Here is a 15,468-nt window from a genome sequence, read left to right as displayed (position 1 = left end):
AGCGTTGGAAAATGAAATAACTATTAATCACTGTCAGGAATATAAATACTTGGGTCTTACAATTACACAAGATGGAACGTTGGACAAGAATATCCAAGAAAGGTGCACACAAGGAAGGAAAGCTATCGCATTATTGAACAAAATCCTATGGGACCAAAGTATCTCCAAAGAAAATAAACGTAACATCTATAACAGCATTGTTAAGAGCATTATAACATACAGCAGCGAAGTTTGGCCACTTAAAGAAAAATCCGAAAATATGCTCAGAACAACTGAAATGGACTTCTGGAGAAGATCTGCTGGTATATCAAGAATACAAAAAATCAGAAATACAAGAATATTGGAGATAATGGATGTAAAGCATACAATAATGGACGATATAAAAACAAAGCAACTAAGATGGTTTGGCCACGTACAACGTATGGAAGAAGACAGATTACCCAAGCAAGTGCTACGATGGGCACCAAAAGGACGGCGGAAGAGAGGAAGACCTAGGAAAAGCTGGATAGAAGGAATCCATAGGGAAATCGGAGAAAGAGGCTTGAACGAAGACATGTGCTACGATCGAGAGCAATGGCGATTGGGAATCGGAAGACGTCGTAGAACGTTATAAACCGATTATATATATATATATATATATATATATATATATATATATATATATATATATATATATATATATATATATATATGTATGATTTACATTTTTAGGTATATTTTGAACCGTACTAAAAAAGAAGCCATATCTCTATAAAAGTTACCTTCTCGAAAAAATACAAAGAGGCACAAAAGTTTTAAAAACATTTTGTTTAACTAATGGTATCGCAGTAATAGTTTAATTGGAGCGTACACAAACATTTGGGGGGTTTAAAGGAACAAAACCCCCATAAACTTTTTATGTAAACATATTAAAAAGAAGCCGCAACTCGATAAAAACTGCCTTATTGAAAAAATACTAAGAGCCAAAAAAAGTTTTAAAAATATTGAATTTAACTAATGGTACCACAATAATAATTTAATTGGAACGTACAGAAAAGTTTGGGGGGGTTTAAGGGAACAAAACCCCCATAAAATTTTTATGGGGAGCACAAATTTCACTATAATTTTTCTTTAAGATGCTCCTGCCGTAAGAATGCCACATATCCATTTTCAATAAAAAATCTTTAATAGTTTTTGATATATTCGAAAAAATCGATTTTCATTTTGTAACTTCAAAGGGCAAAGGGCTATAACTTTTTTTATGTGCATATTGTACTAAGGTAAGTTAGGTTCATTCGAACTATTTTTGGTCCCAGAATATGTGATTTAATTTATGACCTGTATTTTTGTTACACCCTGTATAAAACATCATGCTTTATTATTTACACAACCTTTTAAAATTGTTGTAGTAATATAACAATACTTACATATTGCATAAAACGGAAATATTCTCTGTAAAAACAATCATCATCATCATCATGGTGCTACAGCCCTTAGAGGGCCTCGACCTTCTCAAGCGTTCTACGCCATTCTGTTCTGTCCCTTGCCTGCACTTTCCAGTTGCGGACTCCGATCTTCTCGGCATCTTGTGTTACCCCGTCCATCCACCTCAACTTTGGTCTACCCCGTCTTCTCATTCCCACGGGTTGAGCTGTTAGAATCCTTTTTATCATGTTCAATTCAGGGGCTCGGGCTACATGTCCTGCCCATTGCAGGCGATTTCGCTTAATTATAGTGATAATATCTTTCTGTAAAAACAATAAAAAATACAAATTTGCCACACTAAACAACGTTTGTTTAGAAAAGTTTGGAAAATTCTGACATATATGTCAATAGAAATTGACACTTCTACGTCATCACTCCGGCCGTCTATTGCTGCTGTGTATATTTTTGATTTTGTTTTTCGGCTCACATTTTTGTCCTTAAGTAGTCAGTGATATTTCCAATATACTCTATTACCTGCTTCAATTCTTTCGTTTATCTCTATACTCCTTCCATTTTTGCCGTCTACCATCACCCCCAGGTATTTGAAGCAATCTACCATCTGGAATGTATTTTCACCTATAGTCCGTCCCACCTTGACTTTACAGTATAGGCAATGCAGTCCTTATGAAAGTTTTTAGTGCAGTGATGCTGATTTTATCAAAAAGAATTTGTAATGGAACATTAGAGAGACTAAATTAAAACTGTTTTAGAAAGGCAATCTACAATTTTATTAGGATTCCCATGCGTAATAACTATAGTATATCAAATAAACTTAAACGCATACAAATCCTAAAATTGTAGATTGCCTTTCTAAAACAATTTTAATTTAAGCTCTCTAATGTTGGATTACAAATTCTTTTTGATAAAATTGGCATCACTGTGCTAAAAACTCTCATAAGAACTGCATTGTCTATGTTCCCTATACTGTAAAGTCAAGGTTTTCCCTCATTTTAGGATTTGTATGCGTTTAAGTTTATTTGATATACTATAGTTATTACGCATGGGAATCCTAATAAAATTGTAGATTGCCTTTCTAAAACAGTTTTAATTTAAGCTCTCTAATGTTGGATTACAAATTCTTTTTGATAAAATTGGCATCACTGTGCTAAAAACTCTCATAAGAACTGCATTGTCTATGTTCCCTATACTGTAAAGTCAAGGTGGGACGGACTATAGGTATCTTTATTTCTGTTATTCTGTTTACATTGTCTCTTGTGGTTATTAGGTATTTTGTTTTAATCTGATTGAGTATTAATCCTCTCATCTTTGCTTCTCTTACCAGGGTTAAAAGTGCCTCTTCTAGTCTTTTTTTATCTCGTGCTACCAGTCCCAGGTCATCCGCATATCCTATGATCTGTGTTGAGCTTTGAATAATTTTCTTTTTCAACCCTATGTCCCTGATTACTCCTTCTAGAGCAATATTAAACAGTGTAGTTGACACACTGTCTCCTTGTCTTACCACAAGTTCTATTTCGATGTCTTTTGTATCTCCTTCATTTGTTTTAACTTTTGCTGTGGAGTCTTTCATTGTCATTTTAGTCAGTCTTATTAATTTGGTAGGTATTTCTATTTTTTTCATTTCCGTTAATAGTTGTTGTCTGTATATCGATGGCTGAAAGGTAAAAATGACCAAGCGACATTTGGCTAACTTTACACTAGAGCGGTTTAAAGTTTGAAATTTTGAAAAAAAATTCATAAAACATGATTTAGTGGTTTTATTGTCATAATTTCAACAAACTTTAAATGCAGTTTAGATACTTTATAAACTACCCCTTGTAGACTATGTATGTATTTTTTAATAGTTTATGAAATAGTGTCGGTTAGTAATATTTTCTGCTAAATCGCAACCAGGAAAAAGTTACCAACCGAGTATATTTTTTTACCCTCGACTGGAAAAAAATACTGAAGGTGACTGATTTTTATTATCTGAACTGGTAAAACTGACTAAACCTGATAGATTTTTGACTGTATTTTAAGAAATATAACCTGTCCGAAAACCATTAATGTTTTGTAACAGGTAAAATGGTTTAACTAGAAAACTAAAAAATATAATTTACAGTAATTATCATATTAACCCTTAAACGGCCGTTGTATACCCTGAGATACACTTGTATATAAAATTTATAACGGAACATAATGTGCGGCTAAGCGCTTAGCGGGCAATGCGTACTGGAAGATACATCCACTCTTTATAAATAGGAGCAGGTAGCGCGAGAGAAACCAGTTTGTATTCAAGTTTATTCGAGCCAGTGTTGTTAGTGAAATGGCGGACGGACAGTTTATTGATGAAGTAAGTAAAAAAATAATCATATTTTTGTTTTCATTATAGATTTGTGTTTTTTTTTATTTCAACCTATGTTAGTACATAATAATGCGAATATAAAGGACTTATTTTGAAGCGATAATTTTATTTTCAAATGGTAAAATATCACCTGTTTTTTGTATGTATCCTGTAGTATACATTGACCCTTCAATTTTCTTTTTACATATTGGCAAATTTTATTTTGTTCAACCAAATAGATATTCAAAAACTGTACCTAGTTGAATATAATTATGGTAAGATGTGTTGGAATGCGAATAAATGATTGTTTATATTCTTCTTCTTTGGGTGCCGTTTTCTTTGCGAAGGTTGGCGATGACTTCTGCAAAGGCTTCTCTACTTTAAGCTTTTCTTATTAGACTTTGAAAGTCTAATCCTGTCCATTCTTTGATGTTGCGCAACCAGGTCATTTGTCGTCTACCCAGTCCACGTCTTCCTTCTATTTTCCCTTCCATAATAAGTTGAAGGAAGTTATACCTGTCGTGTCTAAATATGTATCCAAGATAAGATGTTTTATGGTTCTTGACAATTTCTGTGAGCTCATGTTCTCTGTCCATACGCCTCAAACCATTTGTTTATATACTAATCCATAAATGTGGATTAATTATTGTTTTTTTATATAATTTCCAGATAGCAGTTACTACTTTCTACCGTCCACGTAAGAAGGTAATTGCAGTACTTCCTCCTGATGATCCATATATATCTGATGTAGGAGAGTCATCAGACGAAGAGGAGATTTGTGGTGATAATGCTGACGATTTTGATCCAGACTATGAAGATCCTTCCTCTAAATCAAACAAGCTTCCAATTGCATCGTTCAGTGATACAGAATCAGAAGACGACCAGCCGTTACCTTCACGATCTAAAACTGCGAAAAAGAGATCTGAACAGTACAGGTGGGAACAGACTGATTTTCAACACATTAAATTTCCAACAGAACCGTCTTTCTATGCACCCGATGACGAGTATACACCTCTAACATATTTTCAGCGATTTTTTGATGATGATTTGTTTGCCTATATATCAAATGAAACTAATGTATACTCTACATTATCAACAGGGGTATCTATCAACACGACCCCATTGGAACTAAAAGCTTTTGTGGGCATGGAGATCCTAATGGGTGTGGTACAAATGCCTGCTTTTGAAGATTATTGGAGTCTTGAAACTCGACATGAAACAATCGCTGAAGTAATGCCAGTAAAGAGATTCAAAAAGCTTAGACGATTCATACACTTTCAAGATAACAACATGAATGCAAACGGCGACAGATTGTTCAAAATTCGGCCCATACTGGAAAAAGCACGTCAAAAATGTTTGTCTTTGAAACAAGAGACACGGTTTTCTGTTGATGAAATGATGATAGCGTATAAGGGAACCAAAGCAGGTAACTTACGTCAATATATGCCCAAGAAGCCTGAAAAATGGGGATTCAAAATGTTTGTTCGCGCAGGAGTGTCGGGTATTGTTTACGACTTTTTAGTGTACACAGGTTCGAGCACTTTCAATAATATACCATTTTCAAGTTACGAAGAATCATTGGGGCTCGGGGCTCAAGTAGTTATATATTTATGTAGAACAATTGCAAATTCGAACGAATCTGTGGTTTATTTTGACAACTTTTTCTGCTCTTTGGAGCTAATAGAATACCTAAAGAAAGAGAAACAGTTGTCGAGTCTTGGCACTATTCGCATTAACCGACTACGAAATTGTACGCTGGAAACAGATAAAGCACTCCTCAAAAAAGGCAGAGGAAGTTTCGATTACAAAGTAATTTGTATATTGGTATATTGATATAAAGTATATTGTATAGTGGTATAAAGTATATGGATTTGTAACTATTTGGTAGAAGGTAGCTTTTACGCAGTGGGTTTCTACTTAATGCGTTTTTCCCTGAAGACTTAAAGACATTTGTAAATAAAAGTGAAAAGACAATTTATTTAGGATTATAATTTAAAAAGATTGTTTGTTACGGGAAAGGTAAAACCACAGGAAACTGTAATTATTAGTTTTTAGAAAAATAATGGTAGAGAGATTTGGAATTTTAAGTCCTTTTGTTGAATTTCCGAAAAGTGGTTAGGATAAGTAGAAGTATTGTTTGAAAGAAGACCTGGGTTTTTCGAATGAAAAAGACAAATGTTTCTGATTGGCTTGGCAATTTGGAATGGGGAAAGAGGTTTTGAATGTTTAGACAGTTTGGAAAAGGAGACATTATTGTGTTGCCGGCATCCGAGAAGGGCAGTCGAAAGTTTTAGCGGATAGTTCAGAAGCAAGTACTAGTGGCTTTTTGTTAGTGGATAGTAGCTGAAAAGTGGAACGAGAGAAAAATCAAATTGAAAAGAAAAACCTCTTTGATTCTGTAAAGTCCAAGAGAGTAAGTTACAAGAATTATAGCTATTAAAATTATTTGTGACACCAAGTAAAAAAGATACTTGGGTCTCAGGAGATTATTGTTGAGAGAAAGAGAGGAGAAAGTTTTGGAGTTTATTGAACGAGTACTGGTCAAAAGAGGCCTGGCTTGTGTTTTGGAGAAATAGTTGCTGGTATGCTGCTGGATTGATGCTGAGAACGGAGAGGGCTTTGATTGGTAGCCTAACATAATCAACAAGGAAGAGCTGTTTGGGTCAAGAGGAGACATCATTGTGTGTGAATCAAAAAGGTCAGTCAATAACTTATGTGATAGATGTTCTCTATAATCAGAAGTTAAAATTTTTGCGTAAAAGCATATGAATTAAGATTCCAACATTTCAAAAATTTAATAGGAAGTATAAGTAGTTTTGCAAATACCTAAATTTGTTTGTTTATTTTAATTTATTAATGGTATCACGAACAAAGCGATAAATATTTGTTTGAATTAGATTAATTATATGGTAAAAGTTTCATTTGGACAATTATGCCCACAGGATTTAATTGATAGATTTTCAGAGCATTGCTTTTGATAATAAAGGTATTTGTATGTGCTTATTTATGGTTGTTCTATTTATTTCCTTTTACTAATTTTTACTAATTTATTTTGTATGATTTGCGTCAATTCAATAATTAATTAAATAAATACTAATTAATATAAAAGTAAGAGAAAGCAGATCATAACTTTATATAAAAATATAATTCCGGTGACTATTACATTTAATTAAACAGTCATTAACGAATATTCTCATGTGTAGTCTACCTAATTTTACTTTCACATTTAGGCAGCAGCCATTTTTGTTTTGAAAAATGTCCGAGTTGGACAAAACGGGACACTTATAAGTTGGATAAAATGGGATATAGTTTCTTATGTCCCGTTTTATCTACATATTTATTTGTTGGCCTATTAATTTTTTAAATAGAGATATGAAGCGTTTTCTCATACCGCAGAGAAGAACAACATATTTTTATGTGACTTTTGTTCTGATATACGTATCTAGTCCTAAATAAAAGGTCTTATTTCCCATTTTGCCATAAAACATAAAAAAACGCCTATTTTAAGTTTCTGACTACTGAAGATATTATTCTTTCAAGAGTAAATTTTACTATACAGTTTAATGTCTACTTAATTTAGACATAAATTAAGTTTCAGATAATTTTATACAAAAAATTAAATATTATAAACCTATCCCGTTTTATCCAACCATGGTTGGATAAAACGGGATGTGTAGGACTTTAATAAATATTTTTTTTACTATTTTCCAGTTATTAAAAATAGCTAAAGATATGTGTTTTGTGTGCTGCAATAAATGTTATACCTATAAAAAATAATATTATGATAATTTCTTTAACATATTTTCCGTAGTCAAAGTAAACAAGAATGGTATCCCGTTTTGTCCAACTCTCCCCTAGGTACCAAATGAAAGTTGTTCTTAAATTTACAAAATTCTAGTCGCTTGGTCGCCGAAAATTGTTAAAAATGTCAATTATTTTAAATTACCAAGCGACAAAAAATTCATCGTAGCCACTTGAGGATACAACCAATCGATGCAGAAAAATTTTCTGATTTCAGTGATATATATATAACTCAATATCGCCCAAATTGGCGTTCGGTAACTTTTGCCTTTCAACCGTCGATATGCTGTCAAAAACCTGTTGAAAGTTGATGAATAGTATGTGTAATTCTATGTCATGTTGATAGCTTTTTTGATTGTTTGTGTTAGTACATGTATTCCATCTATTGGTAATCTTCCTTCCCAAGCCTTCCAAGCCCTGTTAATATGGTCCTATATTTTTTTTCTATGTATTGATTTAGTTGGTTTCTTATAATTGTGCTCAAGATCTTATATATGTTGTATTTAGTAACATAATTGCTCTGTAGTTGCAGCACTTAGTTATATCCCCTTTCTAGATTGGTGTGATATGTCCGTTTTTCCATTCTATGAGCATGCTTTCGTCCTTCCAAATAGGGAACTTGCATACATTTTTAAATTCGAAAAAAATATTATAAATCACAACAGAACATAATTTAAAACATGTATCAAAGATAAAAAAAGTTTTGTTTGTCTTTCGTTTGGCCCCTAAAGACGATTAAAAATTCAAATTAAAACAGGTGGCCCAAAACGTCGGTTGTACGTTTACATTTTTCCAATAAAGTAAACAGAATTTTAAATTAGACGTTATAAACGTCAGTAGAAAATACATTTATGTTACGTTACAAGTGTTTTTGATCGTTTGAACTATTCATAGAAAATTTGTACTTTTACAAAATGGTTTTATTTTCAATAGTAAACCTTCGTTCATTTCCTTCAAAAACAGTATAAAACTCCAATTTTAACAAACTGGTATATAGTATTACAATGACATACGATAAATGTCATTAGAATATAAATATTTTTTACTTATTCCACGACGATGAGCTGGCCAAATACCCAAGTAGGTGGAGGCCAATAAACTAAAGAAGGAGAAGAAGAATATACCTAAATATAAGGTTGTGTCTAGGTATATGCTAACGTGTACGCAAATAAAAAAGTTAGAATGTCAGTGATTTCTTATTTTTTATTTGTTTAGTGTTTGTTTTTAAATTAACTATGGAGTATGGACAATTATTTAGTTCTTTTAATGAGTTTAAGAACATTTTAAAACAGTACGAAAAAAATAAGAGACTATAAATTAATATATATTTTTTTAGTTATAAATGAAATAGTATTACCGTCCAAGAGTAAAATAAAAGGAAGACCTAAAGCTTTCACAATAATAATTTACATGTTCTGAAGCTATTATCCTTGTGGCATTTTTGTAATCAACTATTCTAAATGGGAACTAAGCCACAATTTAACTAAAAAATTGATTTTATTAACGTTTCGACGTCTAAACCGGATGTCGTTGTCAAAATACAAAATATTAAATTAAACAAAAATGTTGTTGCTTAGTAAAAAAGTTTTTCTAATAACTTATTTAATCTGACTAATTTTTGTATTTTGACAATGACATCCGATTTGGACGTCGAAACCTTAATAAAATAATTTTTTTAGTTAAATTGTGGCTTATTTTACATTTAGAATAGTTGATTATAATAATTCACTTACGTATAAAAATTATTTTAACAATATTTTGTACCTACATGTCATGTCAACTAAATTCATATAATTATTTTGCTAACCTAAATATACAGGGTGTAACGAAAATACAGGTCATAAATTAAATCACATATTCTGAGACCAAAAATAGTTCGAATGAACCTAATTTACCTTAGTACAGATATGCACATAAAAAAAGTTACAGCCCTTTGAAGTTACAAAATAAAAATCGATTCTTTCCAATATATCGAAAACTATTAGAGATCTTTTATTGAAAATAGACATGTGGCATTCTTATGGTAGTAGTATCTTAAGAAAAAATTATAGTGAAATTTGGACACCCCATAAAAATTTTATGGGGGTTTTGTTCCCTTAAACCCCCCCAAATTTTTGTGTACGTTCCAATTAAATTATTATTGTGGTACCATTATTTAAATTCAATATTTCTATAACTTTTTTGCCTCTTAGTATTTTTTCGATAAGGCAGTTTTTATCGAGTTGCGGCTTCTTTTTTAATATGTTTACATAAAAATTTTATGGGGGTTTTGTTCTTTTAAACCCCCCAAATGTTTGTGAATGTTCCAATTAAACGTTTACTGCGGTACCATTAGTTAAACACAGTGTTTTTAAAACTTTTTTGCCTCTTTGTATTTTTTCGAGAAGGCACTTTTTATCAAGATATTACTTCTTTTTTAATATGGTTCAAAATATACCTAAAAATGTAAATCATAAATAAAGGCTATAGCGGGATAAGATGGTCAAAATTGCACCAGGCTCGATTCAGTTTTGGGTTTAGCCATTCGAAAATATATAATTGAAAACTCACTCAGCCAAATTTTCAAGTCCCTAGGTGCTCCGGGGGGTACGCTATGGAAAAAAACGTGATTTTTTGAAAACATTTTTTTCCAGACGCTGTATTGCTCCAAAAAATCTGAAAAAATTAAAAAATGCGTATCTTAACAACAGAAAGCTGCCTGATTTTTTTCAGATTTTTAGCTTTAAAATTGAGCGCAGAAAATTTTTTTGAAATTTTCAAAAAAAATTTAGGTTATGTTGTAAATTTTTCGCCAACTTTAAAATATTTTTGTTTTGTGTATTTTTTTTTCATTCTTTCGAATGGCATAGGCCATATTATCATTTTCGACGTGGAAAATACCTAAAAATCAAAAAAACTGTCTTTTTGGCATTTTCTGAAGTTTTTCACTCATAAACTCAACAACATACAGCTAAATTAATCATCATTTACATTTTTATATGTATTGTTACATTTACAATACAAATCAGCTATTAGAACTCATTTTTTTTACAGCATGCTCAAAAACCCCGTTTTTCGGCGTTTTTACTAAATAGCCTCAGAAATCAGTAAAAAAACATAATTCTTTTAACGTTTAAAAAATTAAAATTTTGTTCTCGATAGAATGTAATACAATTAATACTTAAATAAATTATTTTTTTGTTTTGCACGATTGTTTGAATTTCATATATAATAATATCGTACCATTAAGGGTACCCTGCCATAGGCTTACGTAATAAAAATATTTTTAAATCTGAAAAAATTAATGAAGGCGTATCTTAACAATACAAAGCAGGCTGATTTTTTTCAGATTTTTAGCTTCAAAATTGAGCACAGGAAATTTTTTTGAAATTTTCAAAAAAAATTTAGGTTATGTTGGAAATTTTTCGCCAACTTATATAGGCATCATTATCATTTTCGACGTGGAAAATACCTAAAAATCGAAAAAACTGTTTTTTTTTCTGAAGGTTTTGACTCATAACCTCAACAACGTACAGCTAAATTAATCATAATTTACTTTTTTGTACGTATTTTTATCTTTACCATCAAAATCAGCTAATAAAACTTTTTTGTTTTTAATAAATAGCCTCAAAAATCAGTCAAAAAATAATTTTTTCAACGTTTAAAAAATTAAAATTTTGTTGTTATCGTGTTATCGATAGAATGTAATATAATTAATACTTAAATAAGTGATTTATTTGCTCGATTATTTGAATTTCATATATAATAATATCGTTCCATTAAGGGTATCCTGCCATAGGCTTATAAAAAAATCAATAAATTAGTTTTTTTAACGTTTAAAAAATAAAATGTTTGTAGTGTTCGATACAAAAAACCACTCCTCAAGTACTGCTGTCGTAGTCACTAACTACTTACGTAATAAAAAATCGTGTTATTAAACGTTAATGAGGAATTATTATATAAATAAATTACTAAATTATTTGAATTATTTAATTGCTTAAATAGTGCAGTGTTTAAAGGGATTAATAAATTAATTATTAAAAAGTTACTACGTACTCATGAAATTACAAAATTCAAATTCAAATTAACATACAGTATGATGCAAAGGAAAGGAATAAATTCGTTATTTATTAAACTGTCGATTCTAAGGAAAAATCCCGAAAGAGGTCGATTTTTTAATTGTGATCTTTTGGCATAAATATCATACTAGTAGTGACGTCATCCATCTGGGCGCGATGACGTAATCGATGAATTTTTTTAATGAGAATTACGGTTATTTGAAAAACCATAGTATTAAAGAACTTTTGTTTGTGTAATGGTATAAAATTTTATTAAAAAACTTTTAAAAAAGTCATCCAAGAACATCCAGAATGTTTTCGATCTAGTCAAATCATCTTCAATGACATTCTGTGTAGTAATTGAAACTAGCCCACTAGTTGATATATAGTCTTTAAAATTACATAATTTTATTAAAATAAAATTTTTATTAAAATTATACTTTTGGAATGACAAGTCAAGACGAGTGACATAGACCGAATTCCGTCTTGACCTCGAACTCGTTGTGACAAGTACCCCTTCAGTTTTTCGAGCAGGGAAGCCATGCTGCTTTTGAGCTTTAGTAAAATCCATTAATATCTACATTGTGCCGCATTTCAAAAGTATAATTTTAATGTTGTTCTGAAGCTATTTCCTTTTTCATTTTTATGATTAACTATTTATATGGGAAGTTTTAATAAATAATTATGTAATTTTGAAGACTACATAATAATATATCAACTAGCGGGCTATAGTTTCAGTAACTAAACAGAATGTCACTGAAGATGATCTGACTAGATAGAAAATGTTCTGATGTTTTTCTATAATCTATTTGGATGACTTTTTTAAAAGTTTTTTAATAGAATTTTATACCATTATACAAACCGAAGTTTTTTATTTCTGTGTAAGTTTTTTAACTATGGTACACAGCCAATCACTAGGACTTTACTATAATTTGGTTATTCGAAAGGTTATTCAATTCTCTATTCAGTAGTATAAACATTACCATTATTAGAAAGGACTAAGTTTTCAATGTAATAGCACATAAAATAACATCAAAAATATTACTCTACATTCCACCAGATTGAAAACAATGGAATTACCCTTATTATTTATACAGAATGACCAATTTTTTTTTTAAATTAATTTACAAAAAAAATAATGTATGTAATTTATTTAATTCAAAATATATTTTACTTTCAGAAAAGGGGAAAAAATGTTTATTCAAAAAATAAATATTGCTTTTCGCTTAAATAAAATGTTCAAACTTCCAAGAGGCAGGTGGCTAGCAGGAGCTGGCTTGAACATTGAATTTAAGTGAAAAGCAATGTTTATATCTCAAACATTTTCTTCTGTTTTCTAACAGCAGTAAAATATATTTTGAAGTAAATACATTACTTAAATTCTTCTTTTTATGTCAATTAATTTAATTCAAATTTTTTTTGGTCACCCTGTATAAATAATTGTGTTAGTGTTTATATCAATGAATAGAGAACTGAATATCCTTTGAAATGAGTTGCAACACTACCTATATTCTCATTTAAAAAATCATCGATTACGTCATCACGCCCAGATGGATGACGTCACTCGTATCACACTCGACCCGTTTCGGTATTTTTCCAAAAGTCGCCAGTTTACGAAATAACGGATTTATTCCTTTCTTTGCACCATGCTATATATTAATATGAATTTTGTAATTTCGTGATTGTGTAGTAACTTTTTAATAATTAATTTATTAGTCCCTTTAAACACTCTGCACTCTTTATTTTGCACTATTTAATCAATTAAGTAAGTAATTCAAATAATTTAATAATTATTTATTTAAATAATAATTCCCAATTAACGTTTAATAAAAATATTTTTTTTTTATTTTTTTTTATTTTTTAATCAAAACGAAACCATAGATTTTCTTATTTTATTATTTAAAAAAAATTACGTAAGTAGTTATGCCAAAAAAAAATAGTTTTTTCGATTTTTAGGTATTTTCCACGTCGAAAATGATAATATGGCCTATGCCATTTGAAAGAATGAAAAAAATACACAAAACAAAAATATTTTAAAGTTGGCGAAACATTTACAACATAACCTAAAATTTTTTTGAAAATTTCAAATAATTTTTCTGCGCTCAATTTTAAAGCTAAAAATCTGAATAAAATCAGGCAGCTTTATATTGTTAAGATACGCATTCTTTAATTTTTTCAGATTTTTTGCATCAATACAGCGTCTGGAAAAAAATGTTTTCAAAAAAACACGTTTTTTTCCATAGCGGACCCCCCGGTGCACCTAGGGACTTGAAAATTTGGCTGAGTGAGTTTTCAATTATATATTTTCGAATGGCTAAACCCAAAACTGAATCGAGCCTGGTGCAATTTTGACCATCTTATCCCGCTATAGCCTTTTCATATTATTACCAAGTCTCCATAATCGTACTTAGCCATATACAAATATGTGGTGGATTTGACAAATATTCAAAATATCTCGATAAAAACTGACTTTTGGAAAAAGTACTAAGAGACAAAAAAGTTTTTAAAATATTGTGTTTAGCTAATGGTACTACAATAATAATTAAATTGGAACGTACACAAAAGTTTATGGGGGTATAAAGGAACAAAACCCCCATAAAATTTTTATGGGGTGTCCAAATTTCACTATAATTTTTCCTTAAGATACTACTACCATAAGAATGCCACATGTCTATTTTCAATAAAAGATCTCTAATAGTTTTCGATATATTGGAAAGAATCGATTTTTATTTTGTAACTTCAAAGGGCTGTAACTTTTTTTATGTGCACATTTGTACTAAGGTAAGTTAGGTGCAATCGAACTATTTTGGGTCCCAGAATATGTGATTAAATTTATGACCTGTATTTTTGTTACACCCTGTATACTTTTATAAATATACATTGATTTATTACAATTAAGTTTGAAACATCTGAATAGTTCTGCTTCCCTTCCCTTAACAAATATTTTTCTATCAAACAAACACTAAACATATCAAAATAGCATGTACCAAAATATATAGTCACTGCGCAAGCTAAATAATGACGTCACTGCCTTGATGAAGATTAATTCGCGTCTACCTAACTTATTTATTTGAGTACACGTTAGCGTGTACCTAGACACAGCGAAATATAACCATAATCAAAACTAATGCAAAACTATGTGACGTCACGGGCCGTTTGAACTATTTTATACCGCAGAAGACTTTAAATATGTATTTCTAAGTTATTATGAGTTTTTGAAGCGTGAAATTTTGGAAATCTCATTTTTAAACAAAACTGAACATTATAATCTAATAAAAAAAATGTGCAAGTTCCCTATTGTGCAATTGGAAGGACATTAATTGTAACCATTAACTTGTGCATATGCTTCGTGAGCTCCTCTCCTCTGTTAATTTCATCTGGCCCTGGCGTTTTGTTTACTTTTATGTAGTTGTTTTAATACCTCCATGAATTCCTGATAAGTAGGTGCACCTTCCTCTTCATCTCTGTTGTGTCATAGGTGCACATTATATTTGGTGTATTTTTCTATTAAAATTTGCAAAGTGTTATCTAAATTTATCCCTCTTGTTCCATTGTTTAAATGCAAATCTTAGGTGTTTGTTTATTATCGTTTTCTGAATAGCTCATATAAGTAAATGAGATAAAAGTATCAAGGAATATAGACAGATATGAGTCTTTTCTATATTCCTTGCTTATAATTTAGAAGTATCCACAATTTTCATTAAATTCGTTTATTAGCTGTGGAAGTTAAAGTTGAAAAGAAAGAGTTAGCAGAATATGACCAAAAATATATGGGTAATCAGCTAGGGACATCAATACACATTCAAGATTCAAAGGATGAACCAGAGGAAAATCAATCAGGTGAGTAGATGAGGCGGAAAGCCAAGTAAATAAACATTCAGCAAA

General features: G+C 30.6%; 1 protein-coding gene and 1 long non-coding RNA gene across 8 annotated transcripts in view; one reads left to right on the top strand and one right to left on the bottom strand.

The window, feature by feature from the left end:
- LOC114326818 (zinc finger protein 678) overlaps positions 1–15,468 on the top strand; it is a 222,409-nt gene that overhangs the window by 169,065 nt on the left and 37,876 nt on the right. For 6 of the 7 annotated variants that reach the window (XM_050656173.1, XM_050656176.1, XM_050656177.1 and 3 more), the window contains one exon: positions 15,301–15,423. The exons of the other annotated variant lie outside the window; for it this stretch is intronic. In XM_050656173.1, the coding sequence (XP_050512130.1) occupies positions 15,301–15,423 (123 nt within the window). The remainder of the gene's footprint in view (positions 1–15,300; positions 15,424–15,468) is intronic. 7 annotated transcript variants of the gene reach the window in all.
- LOC126888182 (uncharacterized) overlaps positions 1–15,468 on the bottom strand; it is a 110,417-nt gene that overhangs the window by 57,631 nt on the left and 37,318 nt on the right. The window lies entirely within an intron of this gene.

Source organism: Diabrotica virgifera, chromosome 7 (assembly GCF_917563875.1).
Source record: "Diabrotica virgifera virgifera chromosome 7, PGI_DIABVI_V3a".
Classification (NCBI taxonomy): domain Eukaryota; kingdom Metazoa; phylum Arthropoda; class Insecta; order Coleoptera; family Chrysomelidae; genus Diabrotica; species Diabrotica virgifera.
This window is presented reverse-complemented; position numbering and strand designations above follow the sequence as displayed.